Source organism: Rattus norvegicus, chromosome 19 (genome assembly GCF_036323735.1).
Source record: "Rattus norvegicus strain BN/NHsdMcwi chromosome 19, GRCr8, whole genome shotgun sequence".
NCBI classification, from domain to species: Eukaryota; Metazoa; Chordata; class Mammalia; order Rodentia; family Muridae; genus Rattus; species Rattus norvegicus.
The window spans coordinates 40,949,005-40,967,482 of record NC_086037.1 but is presented as its reverse complement, the minus strand read 5'-3'; the positions used below and the strand labels follow the sequence as shown (position 1 = coordinate 40,967,482).

The 18,478-nt window shown below is 50.0% G+C and overlaps 2 protein-coding genes across 6 annotated transcripts in view; one reads left to right on the top strand and one right to left on the bottom strand.

Annotated features, from left to right (window-relative positions):
• Positions 1 to 1,381, top strand: part of Rfx1 (regulatory factor X1) — a 30,708-nt gene extending 29,327 nt beyond the window's left edge. For 3 of the 5 annotated variants that reach the window (XM_017601192.3, XM_039097530.2, XM_006255229.5), the window contains 2 exons: positions 8 to 53; positions 176 to 1,376. In XM_017601192.3, the coding sequence (XP_017456681.1) occupies positions 8 to 53; positions 176 to 345 (216 nt within the window). In that variant the 3' untranslated portion in view covers positions 346 to 1,376. Of the gene's footprint in view, positions 1 to 7; positions 54 to 139 lie in introns of all 5 variants that reach the window. The other 2 variants (NM_001105944.1, XM_006255231.5) reach the window with 2 other exon arrangements.
• Positions 1,382 to 1,439: 58 nt separating this feature from the next.
• Positions 1,440 to 8,790, bottom strand: Dcaf15 (DDB1 and CUL4 associated factor 15). The gene is given in 13 exon segments (NM_001107162.1): positions 1,440 to 1,886; positions 2,108 to 2,223; positions 2,304 to 2,408; positions 2,552 to 2,637; positions 2,714 to 2,842; positions 2,927 to 3,018; positions 3,105 to 3,536; positions 5,717 to 5,887; positions 5,970 to 6,109; positions 6,203 to 6,309; positions 6,817 to 6,952; positions 7,036 to 7,133; positions 8,625 to 8,790. Coding segments are annotated over 13 exon segments (1,800 nt in total). The 5' UTR covers positions 8,757 to 8,790; the 3' UTR covers positions 1,440 to 1,830.
• Between the last annotated feature and the right edge of the window lie 9,688 nt (positions 8,791 to 18,478).

Here is an 18,478-nt window from a genome sequence, read left to right as displayed (position 1 = left end):
CTTCCAGTTTGCAAACCTGGCCACCTCACTGAATCCCTTGGACCCTGACAAAGGTAGCGATGCATGTCCCCACCTGTGACCTGGGTTCCAGGGGTAGGGGCAAATGATGGGGGAGGCCAAGTGTCCCTGGAAATTTCAGTCTGTCGCTGAGCTGGGCCTGGTCCCTGTGCCCCAGATGAGGAAGAGGAGGAGGAAGAGGAGAGTGAGGACGAGCTGCCACAAGACATCTCACTGGCTGCTGGCAGCGAGTCCCCCGCACTAGGCCCAGAAACTCTGGAACCACCAGCGAAACTGGCGCGGACTGACACTCGTGGCCTCTTTGTGCAGGCCCTGCCCTCCAGCTAAGCCTGAGACCTCCCTGCACCCCTCCACCCGCCCAACCTGCTGCTGCTGCCCCTCCAGGCCAGGGTCCGGTCCTTCAGTTTTTGTGGCTTCACTGTCACCCTTCCAGCACATGCCAGAGCTGGAGAGGGTTCCCCTGATAGGGAAGGCTAAGAGAGTCTCCCCTATATGGGGCTGGTACAATCATGGGCGGGGCTGGGCAGAACCGAAGCTGCAAACCCTGACACAAAAGATGTGCCTTAAGGAACCTGCCCAGGTGTCCCTCCTTCCTGCCCCAGCTCACAGCCCGGTCCCCCACCACTACCACTCCAGAGGGCAGCAGGCCAGCTCCTCCCCTGCGGAACTGTTAACTTATTCTGCTCTCTGGCTTTGCACAGCCTGCCTGAGTAGGCGCAGGTGGGTAGCACCTTGGGACCCCCGTCAGCAGCAGTACCCCGCTGCTCCCCTTTCTTGGTATAAGTGCAATTAAAGCTGTGGGTGTTGCACCTTCTCCAGAGCTGGGTTCTCCTGGCCCCGCAGCCCAGAGAGGGGCACATTGTGAAGGGCCCCGGCCTCCAGCTTCCAAAGAGGAGCATCTGGCTGGCTGCAGGGCCAGGTGCTCCAGACCCAAGGCCTCGCCCTGCGCCTTCCACCCCATCAGCTTGTGACCGAAACCTGCTCCCAGAGATGCTTCTCCTCCGTGCAGTGCCCCGACCCCCGTAACTATTGTGTGATTAGTGAGTGCCGCTTGAGCGGAGTCAGTAACTTGTTGGGTTTTTTTCCAACCATCATGGCCTTATCCGTTCCCGTTTTCTCAGTGTCTTCAATCTGTGATAGATGTTTATGAAGAAAAAAAGAAAATCTGGCCTATTGTATAGAAATCACTATTTTGTGTGCTCCGCGTGCTACAGCTTTTGGGGTGGTCCTGCACACTCCCCATGGGCCTCCCTTCCCAGTGGTCAGAGTACCCACGCGCGTGGTAGTTTTAGTGTGCTGTTTTCTACCTTTTTTGTAGTCTTTCTTAAAACAATAAATACTGCTGTGATCTTTGTCTACTGATGACTAGAGCAGGGTTGGATGGGGAATGTGTGTGGAGTGGTGAGGACAGAAAGGGACACCAGCCAGGTCAGAAATAAAGCATTTAGTACATGAGGAACAAGGCGAAGTGGCCACAGGGTTCCCACCCTAGGTGAGGGAGGCTGGAACCACTGGCCTCCTAGAGGGCTACACTTGCAGCCAAGGAAAAGGGCTGGAGCACAGGGAGCAGGACTAGGCTGCGCTGGGGCAGGCCAGGCCTAAGGGGCTCCTCTCTCTGCCCTTTCCCAACTTAAATAGGCATAAATAAAGACACATCCAGACTCTCGGGCCACCAGAGGCTGCTGCACCAGTCCCATCCCGCAACCTAACACTAGTGCCGGTTGTGACCCTCGTAGGGCCAGCCCAGGAAGGTGGTCCTCTCCCTCCGGGCCGTGGAGGTAGTTGGAGTCAGGGTCCAGGGCAGTCCAGCCCTCACAGCACAATCCAAGTGTACCGCTCACTGTCTGCCAGAACCTTCAGTGAGCACCCTGCAGAGAAGGACAGCACAACCGTCATCTACCTTGTCCAGTCCTGTAGCCTAGTCATGGCCTAACTAGATTAAAAAAAGTTCCAGAAACAGCTCCCAGTGATTCCCCACCTATGATTCCTGCCAGAGCTGGATGCCACTCACATCCCATGACACCCCTTACACCTAGCTGCCAGGGATCCAGGTAAGATCAGGTGTCCTGGCAGCCAGGACACCTCCTACCTTTGTGCAGTGCCTCGTTAGTCATCCTGTTCACATAGCGGCCACTGCTCTCTGGCACCAGCCACTTCATGACCATGTCCACGCAGCTCTTTCGGTAGGAGCTCCAGACACTGCCACTGGGGACCAGGTAGATGAGTGAAGAACTTTCCTGCCAACCATCAGGGTTCCCTGGCAACTCACTCTAACCTTGCCTCACCTGGTCTGTCCTTTGACCTCAGTTAGATCACCCACGCTGACTGTCTCAAAGATGCCCGTGTTGAGGTCCCAGGCCACTTTGAGACTGGTGTGATACGTCTTTGGTCTGTTGTGGTGGAGGACAAGAGAGTAAACTGGTGAGTCCCTTGCATGGCTCTGTCACTGCCCCAGTGACAGCAGGAGCTCTCCAGGGTCTGTCTGTCTACCCTGAACATCCTGCACAGAAGGGTCTATAAGGCCCCCACTCACCGAAGCTGGCCCTCTTCAGTGGGAGCTGGGAAGGCCAAGAGCAGCAGGCCAATGTTGATCAGGACCTGGTTGGTTTCTGGGCAGACCTGGGAAGCAGGCAGTGACAGTTACAGAGATCCTATAGTGGGAACACTCCTGCCTCCTGCTGTGCCCCAGCCTCACCTCCAGGATGACTATGTCATAGTCACTGAAAGAGCAGAACTGGTGACCCCAAGTGGCATCGTGGCGGATAACCTCATTGATGACATACTCGAAGTCCAGTGTAAGCTGCTCCACTGTCAGGTACTGGCCCTGGGGAGAAATGGCAGAGAGCTGCGGGTTGTGCCAACCACCCCAGATCCTGGGTCACCCGCGGCCTGCATCATAGCTACCCACCTGCATGTCTGTCCGCTCTCGCATGGGCCGTAAGTTGCGGCCGCGGAGATCAGTTACCACAAAGGGTAGAGAGATCTTGTCATCCTCAAACTCTGGGGAGGCAGGCAGAAGGTAGGAGCAGGCCAGCGGTCCTCTTGGAACCACCCCATCCCAGATCCTGTCCCAGGAAGGCCCTCACCATCCTCAGGCTCTGTCCCTTCCCCAGACTGTAACACATAGTGCAGCTTGGTGTAATTGATGTAGCCAGGCTCCGGGGCTGTGGGCTCTGCAGCAGGAGGGCTGGCCCTGGGTACCACTTCCCCACTTGGGGCTGGCAGCTCTAAAGATGGGCGGCAGCGGCTGTTTGAGGGCCCCAAACCAGAGGGCAGCCGAGCTTCCTCCAAGACACTACCCTTGGCCTCTTTGGCCCTGCGGAAGATGTCAGCCACAAACTCCTTGGCCTTGGCAATGGCTGGTGAGGGCTCAGGGGCTCCAGAGGGCTGGGCTGGGGCCACTTCAACACCAAGGCTGGGGAAGGCAGGAGCCTCAGGGCTCCAAGGTCCTGGAGAACTGGGTGGGGCGGGGGGCAAAGCTGTGTGGTCATACAGGATTTGGCAGAAACTGCTGTCACCTGAAAAAAAGCATGAAAGTGGGCTATGTCACTACAGTTCAAAGCCTGAACTAGAAAACCACCTGAAGGAGTCCCTGGGAGCCATTCCTGTGCTTTAGTCAAGCTAAAACCCTTGGAAAGGCATGAATTCAGAAAGTACATACAGTCTGAATGCAAAGACCAGACCTACGCAGACATACATTCATTCAAGACTTTTTAAAAGCATGCTGGGAGTAGAGCCAGGGCCTTCCTCATGCCAGGCCAGTACTTAAATCTCATCTTTGAACACTTATCATTCTATTCAGAAAGGACCCAGCAAATGAGAAGAACAAAGCTTTGCCCTTGGAGTGCTGTCTGCACTGAGAACAGGTTAACAGCTAACTGAATTCTCCTAACTGGACCAGACCAGCACAAGCAGACAGGCCACACTTACTAGAGGAAGTAGGAGTCAGCAGAGGAACCTAACAAGCCACCAAGGAGTGCCACACCCATCCCTCAGACAGGCTTTTGTCCAAGGGACAATGGTGGGACACTCAGGAAAGAGGTAAGCTGAAAACTGCTTGGTATAAACTTCTGGGATAAGCTGAACACCAGGCAGGGACAAAGCCAATACAGGTCCCCAGCCAAGACTCCTCATTCCTTGCTTGGGGCTCGTGTGCCAGGTTCATGGTCAACAGGTGGCACAGCCTTAGTAAAGCTTAGATATCTCTTCCATAGTGACAAAGGTGTCCAGGGTAGGGCTGGGGAGAACTCGAGCTGAGTCTGGTGATTAAGTTCCTGTCCTTTGCTGGTCAGCTTGTCACATGCACTTGACCATGCCTCTTCCTTCCCCTGCCCCAGGGCAGCCACTTTAATGGGAATAGTCTTGAGTTCTCCCCAAATCAAACATGTTACCCAAAAGCAGTATGGACCTATAGCGCTCCTTCCTGTGTCTGTGTCCAGCTGTAACATGTATGTCATGGCCTTTCTCTGCTATTCTATAGGACACAGACCTGGTGGTCCTCTACCTAAGAGCAGAGCACCAGGAGGCACTGGACTCTCTGCTGTGGACGTGAATTTGCAGCTGTTGACTCCAGACTTCTAGAGGGAGGGAGCCAGCAGGGCAGAGCTGTGGGCTCAGACTCACTCTCTTCCTGCCAGACACTGACATCACCCTACTTTCTAACATGTCACTCTATCAAGACATAAATGGCTTAGCAGATAAAGGTGACCTAAATTCAAAATTCCTGGAATCCACACGATTGAAGAGAATGAACTCCCGAAAGTTGTCCTGACTTCCCTGGTACATGCCTCATGCATATGAATACATGCATACAAACTGACAAACATACAAAAAAATGTTTAAGTAATATAAAATAAAATGTAATTTAAAAATTAAAAAAAGAAAAATGCACTATGAAAGCCAGGTTATGGTGATATACACCTTTAATTCTAGCATTCAGGAGGCAGAGATCTGTGAGTTCTGGGTCAGCTAGGGCTTCAGACATTGTCTAACAAAGGAGACATCATGAAATTTGTTCCTAGTATTCCTAACACCAAGGATACAAGACAGCCGAGTGTATACTAGCTACGCTCTAATGTTGGCAGGGCGACACTGACTATGGAGGGATCCCAGCACTGCCCACTGTCACACCATCAACACCGCATGGACACGTCTCATTTTTACACAAAGATGCACTGCTAAGGACGTGTCCCTGTCCTCAGAGCACTTTAACTGCACTTCATTATATTATCTCCTTTTTTGTCAGGCTGGGCAGGAAACAGTCCTACATTTCTTTTTTTTTTTTAATATTTTATTTATTTATTATATATGAGTACACTGTAGCTGTCTTCAGACACACCAGAAGAAGGCATCAGATCCCATTATAGATGGTTGTGAGCCACCATGTGGTTGCTGGGATTTGAACTCAGGACCTCAGGAAGAGCAGTCGGTGCTCTTAACCACTGAGCCATCTCTCCAGCCCCAGTCCTACATTTCTTAGTAGGTCACTATGCGGACCAGCCCCAGCAGTTCTTCCTGCCCAGGGTAAGAACCTCTAGTCCCACTATGGCTAAAGCAGCTCCTGGGTTGACTTCGAGTAGCTGTAAGGCATTTGTTGAACATGCGAGCCCAGCCTTCCCACCTCCCAGCTATATAACCCTGAGAGATTTGACCCCTCTCAGCCAGGTTTCCTAGTCTGAATACAAACAGGCAAGCCTACCTGCTGAGTGGACGGAGACAGCGCAGGCCACCAGAGAGTAGCTGGTGTTGAGCAGCACCACCTGATCCTTCTTGAGTTGGAAGGCGGGTTGAAAGGTGGGGAAAGGGTACACCACCTGGTATTTGGTGTGCAGCATGAAGCCATGCTGCAGGCACTGTGCGCTTGGGTCCCCTGCACCAAGACACACCATAGCTCATTTGATGTCCTGACAGTGGACCAGCCACATCTCCCTCTAGGGCCCCGGGTGCCTCACCTGGGTGGGCACGACTGGCATCCTGGCAGGCAGCACAGCGGCCCCGAGGTGGCACAGCCACAGTGCTGATGTAGATGTCACGATGGTTCTCATCGCTCATCATCATCATGTTCATGAGCATCCCGTTGGCTGAGCGGGTGCTAGGGGTAGCACACCCTCAGCCTCAAGCCCATGGACGGGTTACAAGCCCACCCCGCCTGTCCCACAGCCACCCTGCCTGCCCCCAGTCTCACTTGAAACCAAACACGATGACCTTGGAAGCGTCGCTAGGCCACTCACACACGGTCAGGTACAGGTCACTGTAGATCTCCTCATCCTGGAAGAGCCGCACCTGCCGGACCTAAGCAGCGCGCTCAGTCAGGGAAGGCCAAGCAGGCCCGACCAGAGCAGGGAAGCTACACCAGAACCAAGCTAGAGAAGAGCTCCCATCACAAGTGCCCTAGGAAGGCCTGAGCCAAAGAGAGCCCTGCAAACTGGAGGGAACCCGACTGAATGTTACTTCCCTGTTCCCGCTGGGTAATGAAGCCCATGGGCAACAGAAACTGAAGTAGCGGCGGGGGTCAGGTTGAATACTAAAGCCACTGAGACAACCTGTGTGAATCCTGCACATACTGCCTGCATCCTGCCCCAGGCCAAGGGTGTCAGACGGGCTGTACGTTGCCACCTAAGCCAAATGAAATCACCAGTTTAACCTAAAAACTCAGCAACTCTACCTGGGTCGCCCCACTGGTATTTCAGTGCCATTTCTACACAGGACATGGACTGCATAGTACAAGAGCAGCCGAGTCCCTGCTGTCTGAGGGTCAGCCCAGTGCAGGGCTTCCTGAAAGAGAAGGCCTAGTCCTACCAGCTTGAGCTTGCTGTGGACGTTGAACTCCCACCAGTAGAGGTGATATATGTAGAAGGAGAAGTCGTCATCCCCACTGCTGCTGGTGTAGGAGAGGACATAGCGGCCACACTTGGAAAATCCCAGGAAGATATGGCTGTGGGGTAGAACGTGCAGAGTGGCCGGGTGAGGACAAGCTCACAGCCCCACCCACTACACCCAGCCTAGCTTCAGCCTCACCCTGCGTAGAGAAAGTCCTCGTCTACGATGTTCTTGAGGGACACACAGACCCTGGGGGGTAGCTTCCGGAAAAGACGAGGTGAGAGCTGCCCACTGATCTGGGGAAGAGACAGCCAGGGCTCTTCAGCCAAGTGATCTTACAAAGCACCCCACCACCAAGGGGTCACATCCCAACCATAATACTGTTTGGATTCAGAAATGTCCCAGCATAAGCCCCACATCTCCCTGTGGAAGGATTCCCCTCACTAGAACTGGCTCCTTCCTGAAAGCTGACCCGTAAGACAGGAGACTAAGATGTGGGGACCACAGATATATTTGCCTGCTCCCGATTAGCCCACATGGGGACCCATTTCTCTTTTTATAATGTAGTTATCGTGCAGACTACAACCCACAGTAGAGGCGAGGACAAGTGCAGAAGTCTATGTGTCCTCTCACTGAGTCCTGGGGTCACACATTATTAGGTTTGGTGGCAAGCCCCTGTACCTATGGAGCCATCTTACTGGCCCCAGAACCTAAAGCTCCCAGTATTCCCAATGCTCCAATCCATTATTAAGCAAATCCCTTTCTTAACTGCTACCTGCCAACCAACTGTCGCACCCTAAAGCATCACTAAGGAAGGATCTAAGGCAACACAGGAATAAAGCTGATCACTGGGGAGCTATTTTGGCCCGACTTCAAGAGATGGCCATCTAGTGGGAAGAGAGCTGCAGAGGAAGGGCTGGCACCTTGCCCCAGTTCATCTCAACCCATGAAGGGAATGGTTGTCAGACAAGCCTTCCTGAGAGGATATAACCCTTGCCCAGGGAGTGTCTAGGCTAAGGGCAGAGCCACAGCCTTGCATAGGGAGCACCAGTTAAAAGGCATGTTTTGCCCTCACCCAGCTCCCAACTTCCCATTGCACAGAGACAATCTTGTTCCACTGCTGCCCACCTAACAGATTATTCACATTCCTGTCCTTCCCGGTGTTCTCTGACAAGGGAGACAGAGCCCTGACCAAGTGGCTTCCACTTTGAGAAGACCCGTCCCTACTCTGGAAACTCTCCTCCACTCAATAAGGCAGACCTTGGTACCCGAACTAGAGATAGTGATGGTCAGAGATGGAGCATCAATCAGAGGATGCCCAGAGCCGGTAGCAGGGGCTCTTCACGGGGGGGGGGGGGGGGGGGGGGACTCCAATAGGGGCAGCGCTTTGAAAAATCTGCTAAAACCAAGGTCTCCCCTTCCTCCAGATTCCTCGGACAGCCTCTACCGGCCCATCCGCCTCCATCCCCGTTCTTTCAGCCATGATTCTTCCCGGCCTCCTCCACTCAAGCCCCTTCTTCAATGATCTCGCCTAGCAGCCTTCATCCAAGGCCCCCTGCAGGTGACCCGCCTAGCTGGCTCCACACAAGTCACCAACCTTCGCCTGCCCAGCCCGCGCCTCAGCACCAGCCTCAATACTGCCAAACCCATCCCCATCCCCACTGCCCGGCCCGCCCAGCCCCCTCCCGGCCCCGCCCCCCACCCCGCCGCGCCGCCCTCCCTCGGCCGCCTCCCGCGTCCCCTCCTCCTCACAACCGGGTGCGCATGCCTCAGGCTCCAGGCCTCACCTTGACTCGCTCCAGCTGCTTGAGAACGTGTTCCCGCCGCCGCCCCACGGCCCGCTTCCCTCCGGTGCCCCCAGGGCCGCCGCCGGCGCTCCCGGCCCCGCTGTTCCGCTCCGATTTCGAGCTGGGCGCCATTTTCACCCCCTCCCTCCACTTCCGGAGCAACCGGTCCCTCAGCCCCGCCCCTGCCACTTTCTGATTGGCCTTTTCTCCTTACTGCGGCCGGCCGGTTGGGTGACAGCCGGCATTCCTGGTCTCTTCCCGCTACGCTTGTCCATCAAAGCTATCTCGGCTATTAATTGGTAAAGATGGTAACAGTTCCCGCCTTATCCCCGCCCTTTATTAAAGATAAACCACTCAGAAGCCACTCTAGAGCTCCTCGGCCAAAAATCTTCAACTGAATAGGTGAAGATTTCTGTCGGGCTTGACATTGACACGCCCCTGAGTGGGTTTCCGTGGAGACCACTGGCCATCCAGAGGCCTGTGGGCGGGGCGATGGGAACCTGTGGTCCACAAGGGCCAGAATCTTCAGCCTGGGAGGGCCGAAGCGTGAGGAGCATCCTTGGGTGGCTAGGGAGGAGACCAGAGAAAGATGGAGGGGAAAAAATGGCTCGTTTTAATACATCTTTCAAGCTGGGCGTGGTAGCTCACGCCTTCCCAGCACTCGGGAGGCAAAGGCAAGTGTATCTCTTGAGTTTAAGGTCAACCTGGTCTACAGAGTGAGTTCTAGAACAGCCAGGGATACACAGAGAGACTCTTGTCTCGGGAAAACAAAAAACATAAACAAACAAATCATCTTCCAAACGACGACGACATCGGTCAAATATCGTGCTGTTTTAAAACATTAATTTTCATGGGTCCGGTGTGGTTCTGAGCCTATTAAGCCTATCATACTAATTGATGATGGTTAATAAATATTACTGGACTTGTCAGCTTCATGCACCAGTCTTTCGTGCATTCACTCAGTCTCTGCAATGGTCCTTTAATTTACGTATGGAGCAGGCGTAAAGTGAGCTCTACTGAAGACAGGGCACCTGTGTACCGAGGCTGCCTTGCTGCTCTTACTACAGTCACAGGGGAGGCAGCATGCCCCACTCAGTTTCTTGAGAACCCAGCTAACAGGACAGGTCATAACAAGGAACTGAGTGCCTGTCCATGAATTCCAGGTATGAGCTGAAAGGCAGTTGGATGGAAAGCAGCCGTGTGAGGTGGGGAGGAGGAATATTCCAGCAAAGACAAAGGTTTGTCTGCAATGGTGTATGGATGAGTGATGGGGACACGTGCTGAGATGGCGTTATTAGGTGATTTCATCTTTATGCAAAGACCAGAGTGTTCACAAACAGCCCTCCAGCATGAGGAGCCAATATAACCCTGCATGTGCAGACCCAGCCTCAGCTGAATCATGTGTCTTGACTGTGGGCAAGAGCAGGAATAATAGGAGTGTGTGTGTGTGTGTGTGTGTGTGTGTGTGTGTGTGTGTGTGTGTTAACATACGTGCAGATGAGCTTTGCTGATGAGAGTATATGAAAACACCAGAGGTCAACAATGGGCTATTATTCTCCACCTTAATTTGGGACTGAGTTTTTTATTTGACTGTTTGGTTACTTAGTTGGTTTTGGTTTTGGTTTTGGTTTCTTAGACAGGGCCTCTCTGTATAGCCTTGCCCGTCCCAGACCTTGCAATGTAGATCAGGCTGGCCTCACACTCAGAGAAAGCCACACCTCCTGAGTCTTTCACTGAGCCTGGAGTTTGTGATTTCTGTTAAGAAGCAAGATCCACCCGAGGATGCTGCAATTGGGATTGAAACTTTAAGGAGGAATCTGCTTTCTGTCTTTCTCACTCATCCCTGGAACTTTCTACTACAGACACTCCTTCCTCCAGAATGTGGGGCTACTGCCTCCCTGGTATGGGGCTTAGATGAGTGCCTTACAGAATGAAGGGGAGCTGTACATGTGTGGTGCTGCCTAACTTTAATTCCAGTACTAGGACGGGGCAGAGGCAGATGGTCTGTGAGTTCTAGGCCAGCCTGGTCTACAAAGAGAGTCCCAGGCCTAGCAGGATTACATATCGAGACTGTATCAATCAATCAACCAACCAAACAATCATCAATCAATAGCAAACAAAATGGAAAGTAAGTGGAGGGAAGTAGAGACTTGTCCCGGCAGATAGCTCCTTAACCAAAAAGCAAAGTGTGACCATCAGCTAGGAGCCATGCCGCTCTCATGACACATGATGAATCTGAGGAAAAACACCCTTTTTTTTTTTTTTTTTTTTTTTTTGGTTCTTTTTTTCGGAGCTGGGGACCGAACCCAGGGCCTTGCGCTTCCTAGGTAAGCGCTCTACCACTGAGCTAAGTCCCCAGCCCCGGAAAAACACCCTTTTAGTTTTTTTCTTTCTTTTTAGTTTCTGTGTTACTGTTGGGGTGTGTGTATGTGTGTGTGTCTGTGTGTGTGTATGTGTGTGTTGTGTGTGTGTGTGTGGTGTGTGTACATGTGTGTGTGCGTGCGCATGTGTGTACCAGGATACTATGGTATGCTTCTGGAAGTCAGAGCAGCATTCATGATTGGGTCTTTCCTGTCTTGGATTCCTAGGTCTTTTATTTGGTTTATTTTATTTTATTTTAGAAACAGGTTCTCTCTACATAGCTCTGGCTGTCCTGGAATTCACCATGTAGACCAAGTTGGCCTCACACTCATAGATCTGTGGGCCTCTGCCTCCTGAGTGCCGGTAATTAAGATGCTCCCCACCGTGCCCAGCTGATTCCTAGTATTGAGTTCACTTGTCAGTCTTGCATGACAAGCACCCCTATCTTTTCTTTTCTTTTCTTTCATCTTTTTTAAGATCTTACTTTGTAGCCTTGGCTGCTTCGGAACTTTCTTTTTTTTTTTTTTTTTTTTTTTTTTTTTGGTTCTTTTTTTTCCGGAGCTTGGGACTGAACCCAGGGCCTTGTGCTTCCTAGGCAAGCGCTCTACCACTGAGCTAAATCCCCAACCCCGCTTCAGAACTTTCTACGTAGACCATATTGACTTGAACTCATAGAGATCCACTGGTCCCTGTCTCCCAAATGCTGGGATTAAAGATATCCACCACCATATCCAGGTCCCTTCTTTAATTTAATTTATTTTAGAAAGGGTCTTGCTGTGTAAGGCTGGCCTCCAACTATGGATCCTCCAACTTTGGCCTCTCCAGTGTTAGAAAGACAGAAACAAGCTATTATACTTGGTTTCTAAGAATAAGTACCTCTCTGATATTGTCCCTAAATTCCATAACTTCAATCTAATGCTGAGAACACACCAAGTATTTATTTGTCCCTTATTCAAGAACATTCTATAAAAGATAATGGATTAAAATGAGCAGAGTCTGGATGTGATGGCATAGGCCTGTGATCCCAGCATTTAAGAGGCTAAAACAGGAGCTGGGAAGATGGCTCAGGGTTTGAGAGTGTTTGCTACTCCTACAAAGAACCTGAGTTCAATTCCCAGTACCTACTGCCTGTAACTTCAGCTGGGGGTGGGGGTCTAGTGCTCTTTTCTGGCCTCAGTGGGCACCTGTACTCAAGCACATAAGCACACACACATAGATGTGATTAAAAAATAGCTCAGTTCCCCTATTTAAAGAAAAGAAACCAAGCCGGGCAGTGGTAGCACACTCCTTTAACCCCAGCACTCAGAAGGCAGAGGTAGGTGAATCTCTGAGTTCCAGGTCAGCCTGGTCTACAAATGGAGTTCCAGGCTACATAGATAGATTCTGTCTCAAAAAAAAAGAAAGAAAGAAAGAGGAAAGAAAGAAAGGAAGAGAAAGAAAAAAGAAAAAAGAAAAATAGAAAGAAAAGAAAAAGAGAGTGAGAGACAGAGATAGAGAGACAGAGAAACAAAAACATAAAAACAAAACCATGTCTGGGGTGACAGCTCAATCAGGACGGTACTTACCTTGGGAAAATGAAAACCTGAGCTTGCTTCCCTGGAACCCATGTTCAGAAGTCTGACGAGATTTACAATCCCAGCACTGGAGAGACAAAGGCCAACCTGTGCAACATACCCCAATCCCACCTCAAAGTGGGGGCAAGCTCAGCCAGTAAAGGTGCCTGCTGCCGACCATGATGACCTACGTTTAATCTCCAAATCACACAGGGTAGAATGAATGAACTAACTCTGAGAAGTTGTCCTCTGCTCTCCGTATGAGCTCTGTACAAGCTCCATCTTCAGGGTATGCCTACCCGTACACTTACGTATCAGGGATTGCTTCTAATGATGTCCCAGTGCAATTCAGCTCCCAAAGGCCTCATTCCCAGATATTGAAGGTCTCCATACCCAGTTGGATTTGATTGGCAATAAAGAATTGCCACACAGCCAATGACTGGGCAGGGAGACTGGAAACTGGGGATTTGCAAGGGCTAGGAATGGAGGAGAGAGAAGGAGACATCACCATGTCTGGGAAGAAGACCAGATCTAAAGGCCTGCTAACATGTGAGAATCAGGGAAAGTGGCCACACGGGCCACTTCCCCAACTGTGTTTGGGACTTTAGAGATGAAATATAGATTTTAAAAGATGTACTGGAGGGGAGTGTTTGTAACACTGGGAAGGATTAGAACTGCCTAGCCTGTGTGCTGTGTGTGTGTGTGTGTGTGTGTGTGTGTGTGTGTGTGTGTGTGTGTCTTTCATTCGTGAGTGCAGAGAGCTCTGGCAGGTGGCTGGGAGTAGGACCCGGGGGGAGCACAAAGATGTTTAGCCCATTACCGCTATATATGTGTATATAGTATATACACACAAAACAAATTTTTAGAAAGATCTAATAAAAAATATGATCATGGAACTTTCTAGGGTGTCAAGGATATGAAACTGGATAAAACTATGTAGACTGTCACCAAGCAAACAGGACCCTGTTCTGGATGGGAAATACATCAGAGAGGAAATTGGTGGACAGGGGAAGCTGGCTGACGGTGCAGACTTGACATAGTGTAATGGCGACCAGTGTGAGTTACAACCACTGTGTCTCCTGGAAAGTGCTCCCCAGCCAACCACATCATACAGCGATTAGCCGTGTGTGGTGTATGAGTCTTGGTTTTAGGGATGAGCCTGGGTGTTTTATTTTAGCTTAAAATAACCACCTGCATTCCATCTGGGAGGAAGTCACTTTTCCCTGGTCCATCTTTCTAACTCAAATGATAGGGGTCTATAGGAGGCAAAGATGTCTTTGTGCTCACAGACATGACCTAGAAGACTCTAAGGTTAAGCACACAGGGTTATTTCTTCAAGGGAAGGAATGGTTTCTACCCAGAAGGCTGCAGGAGATGTGCTTTCTGGTCTGGTGACCTGTGAACAATCTGTGTGGCCAGCGGCTCTCCAGCACGGGACCCTCTTCCAGACTCCTTGTAAACCTGTTTTTTGTTCAGTCAACCTGTAGAGCCTGTCTTATAGGCGGTGCCACGTTTTACAAGGTATTGTGATGCAGTCACTTCTGATCTGTATTTAGCTTACTCTGCTCCTTAAAGAGATTTTTTTTTTCTTTTTTTTCGGAGCTGGGGACCAAACCCAGGACCTTGCGCTTGCTAGGCAAGCGCTCTACCACTGAGCTAAATCCCCAACCCCTCTTAAAGAGATTTAGGAATTCTTTGCTGTACATTCAGAATTGAGTTAATTATCACAAGAATAGTTTTCACCGGATTGTGCTGGGTCCAGTTAGTCCCTGTAGGTTTAGTTGTTTAGTTGGGGCTTTTGATCGTGAACTTTTTCTTTTCTCCCCCCCCCCCCACCCCCCCCCGGAGCTGGGGATGGAACCCAGGGCCTTGTGCTTGCTAGGCAAGCGCTCTACCACTGAGCTAAATCCCCAACCCAACTTTTGATTCTTTGTTTCTACTTCCAAGCGCTGGGATTATTCACCTTGGCTCCAGGAACTACTTGAGGTCTTTTTTTGTTTTGCTTCTTTGTTTCTTTGTTTTGAGACAGTCTTACATATCTCAGAGTGACCTCCAACTCTCTGCGAAACCAAAGCTGGCCTTGAACTTCTGATCCTCCTGCCTTGACTTCCAAAGTGTCTAGACTGCTAGGGCGTTTGTTATGTCACGCCCAGCTTCCCGCTGATCTTGCTGCTGCCAGAACTGACAAGCCAGGCTGCCTCCCCACAGCCTCCTGAGATACTAAACAGTCTGACTCACATTGGTCTCTGGGCCCTTGGTCTTCCCACACTCACAGCTGCCAGAAACAGTGACAAGTGTCACTCGTCACTCTTTCCAGTGACTCAATGGAGAATAGAGCTTGTTGCGGACGTGGGTTTGATTCCTCAGCACCCATGCAAAAGCCAGGAATGGCTGTGCATGCCTATAACATTAGAGTTGGGGGTCAATGACTTGCAGATCCTGGGAGTCCACTGGACCGGCTGTGTTTTTGGTTCAGTGAGAAACTGTGTCTCAAATAACAAGAAAGTGCAGGGTTTTTTTGTTTTTTTTTTGTTTTTTGTTTTTTTTGGTTCTTTTTTTCGGAGCTGGGGACCTGGGGACCAAACCCAGGGCCTTGCACTTCCTAGGCAAGCGCTCTACCACTGAGCTAAATCCCCAACCCAGAAAGTGCACTGTTTTAACCTGGTTCTTCCTCCCAGCCCCATGCTCTCAGAAATAAGAATCAAATTCAAAATATATTTACAGATGTCTTGGCCATATAGGTAGTCTATTCTCTGACTAGATCGTAGCTTAGATAACCCAATTATTTTAATCTACATTCTGCCACATGGATGGTTACCTATGCTCAGGTACTGGGCAGCAGTCTCTTCACATCTTCCCTGGGTAGATCTTCCCACACCTGGCTCTATCCCAGAATTCTCTCTGTCTCCTGGATGTTCCACCTTCAATTTCCTGCCTAAGCCATAGGCCATAGGCTTTTTAATTGACAGGTGATGAATCCATACACACACACACATACACACACAAAGAGAGAAAGAGAGAGAGAGAGAGAGAGAGAGAGAGAGAGAGAGAGAGATCTAGAGATCTATTTCTGTCTCCCTCTCTTTTCTTTTCTTTTTTAAAGATTTATTTACTTTATGTATGAGTACAGTGTTGCTGTCGTCTTTGGACACACCAGAAGAAGGCATCAGATCCCATTACAGACGGTTGTAAGCCACCATGTGGTTGCTGGGAATCGAACTCAGGACCTCTGGAAGAGCAGTCAGTACTCTTAACCGCTGAGCCATCTCTCCAGCCCTTCTCCCTCTCTTCTTGAGACTCAGACACATGGTCATCACCCTTCCAGGTCCTGGGACTACAGAGGACATTCACTATACTCAGCACAAGGTTGCCCCTCTCCATCTTTGCAAATCTTAGATAAAAGCAAACTGGTTTCCAAATAAAAACTTGTGGACTGTTGGGCATGGTGGTGCTTGCCTTTAATCCTAGCACTCAGGAGGTAAAGACAAGAGCTCTGAGAGTTTGAGGCTAGCCTGGTCTACATAGAGGACAGTTAGGACTACATAGAGAAACCCTGTCTCAAAAAAAAAAAAAAAAAGATTCGGTCCCCAGCTCCGAAAAAAAGAAAAAGAAAAAAACAGGAAAGAAAAAAGAAAGAAGGAAAGAAAGAAATGAAAGGAAAGAAAAGAATGAAAGGGGACTGGAGAGATGACTCTGGTTGATTGTCTCAGCTATTTCTCTGGTCGTTCAGTTTCAGGTAGCAAGTGACGTCATGCTGGGAACTGAGCGGTGCTGAGGAAATCTAAGGGCACTTTTGACCTTACCCTTATCAGGGGTGGGTGGGGTTTCCCTCCAGCTCTCTCTCCTCCGCTGAGCTTGCTGTTCCTTTCCCTCTCAGGACCTTTGTATAGCAGCCACCGCTGGAAGTGGCTCACCTTCCGATCATCTCAAGGACATGGTGTTTCCACTCTTGGCCTGTTTTGGTGTTCTCTTCCTGCAGTCGCAGAGTTGGGGAGAGGGCAGCCCATCCCCAGACAAGAAGCCTTTGAGGGTGCTTAACATAGAAATGTTTGGGTCTGAGTTGGGAGTGGCAGCCTGGAGAACAGAGCCGGTGTCTCGGTGAGCTCAAACAGCACAAGTCAGTTTAGCCATATAACACACTGCAGCCGGAACACTAGAGAAACTGGCTTCTTTTCCTTTCTTCCCTTCCCTTCCCTTCCCTTCCCTTCCCTTCCCTTCCCTTCCCTTCCCTTCCCTTCCCTTCCCCTCCCCTCCCTTCCCTTCCCTTTCCTTTTCTTTCTCTTCTTTTCTTTTGTTTTTTCTTCTGTTTCTTTCTTTCTTTCTTTCTTTCTTTCTTTCTTTCTTTCTTTCTTTCTTTCTTTCTTTCTTTCTTTTGAGACAGGGTTTCTCTGTGTAGCCCTGGCTGTCCTGGAACTCTCTCTGTAGACCAGACTGGCCTTGAACTCACAGAGGTCTGTCTGCCTCCCTCTGCCTCCCAAGTGCTGGGATTAAAGGTGTGTGCTACCACCGCTTGAGTAACATTTAAAGAAAGAAAATTTAGCACATGAGATCTTAGAGTACAAATTCTAGCTGTATCATGCAGATCACACAGTAAGCTGTTTTGGTTCCTTATAATCCAGGTTCACATCTACAACCTACTTCCAACCCTGCTTGGAGTCAGCACCATACCCTGCCAGACAAGGGCTTACTCTCACAAGACTGCCATAGCACTCAATGCTGGCTGCAGGTACAGGCGGCTGCATGTATTCCTGAGCAGTCGTTGTTTTCAGGTTTCTGTTGCTGTGATAAGTACCACAACCAAATGCAACTCGGGGAGCAAAGGGTTTATTTCAGCTTACAACTCTCAGGTCACACCCTATCACTGAGGGAAGTTAGGGCAGAAACTTAAGGCAGGGACCTGGAGGAGGAACTGAAGCTGCTCCCTGAGTGGCTCAGACTGCTTTATATTCCCAAGACCGCTGATATAGAAGAACCCAGATACAGTATAAATGGACACACTGAGTTAAGGTGTATCTTCTGAGATGGAAACTTGCTGGGATTTTTCTCGTTGTTGGGCGTTTTTGGGGGGTGGAGTGGGGAGTAAGTTGTGTTACATGGTGTTTTTACTAAAGCAGACATGTGAAGGAACGTTTCACTGAAGCAGACACAGTCAAAAGGATTTTCTACTGGGGGGCTGGAGAGATTGCTCAGTGGTTAAGAGCATCAACTGCTCTTCCAGAGGTCCTGAGTTCAAATTCCATCAACCACATGGTGGCTCACAACCATCTGTAATGGGGTCTAATACTCACTTCTGGTGTGTCTGAAGACAGTGACAGCATACTCACATAAAATAAATATTTTTTAAAAAAAGGAATGTTCTACTAAAACAAGCACATAAAGGACACGTGATGGAACATTCTTCACTAACAATATTCATGTATCGGTCTGCCTTACATTGTGTAGTCGAGCTCCATTTGTTGGGACTCCATAGAAAGAAATGCCCCCAAAAAACTTCTGGTGCTGTACTGGCGGCTTCTTGCCCTATCTGAGGAGGACTCCGGCCAATTGGCAGAGTGACATGAGCTGAGACAGACTCATGTACTGAGGCGAGACACATGGTGAGGCAAGACAGGTGATGTTTAGAGAAAGTATCAAAAAGACTCAACAGGGGCAGGAGAGATGGCTCAGTGGTTAGAGCACTGACTACTCTTCCAGAGGTCCTGAGTTCAATTCCCAGCAACCACATGGTGGCTCACAACCATCTGTAATGGGATCTGATGCCCTCTTTCAGTATGTCTGAAGACAGCTCGGTGTACTCATATAGTAAATAAATAAATCTTTAAAAAAAAAAAAAAGACTCAACAGACCATAAGAGGGGCTTGCTTGAAGAGTTAACTGTACAACGCTGAAAGACGCAGAACACGGGGCTGGGGATTTAGCTCAGTGGTAGAGCGCTTACCT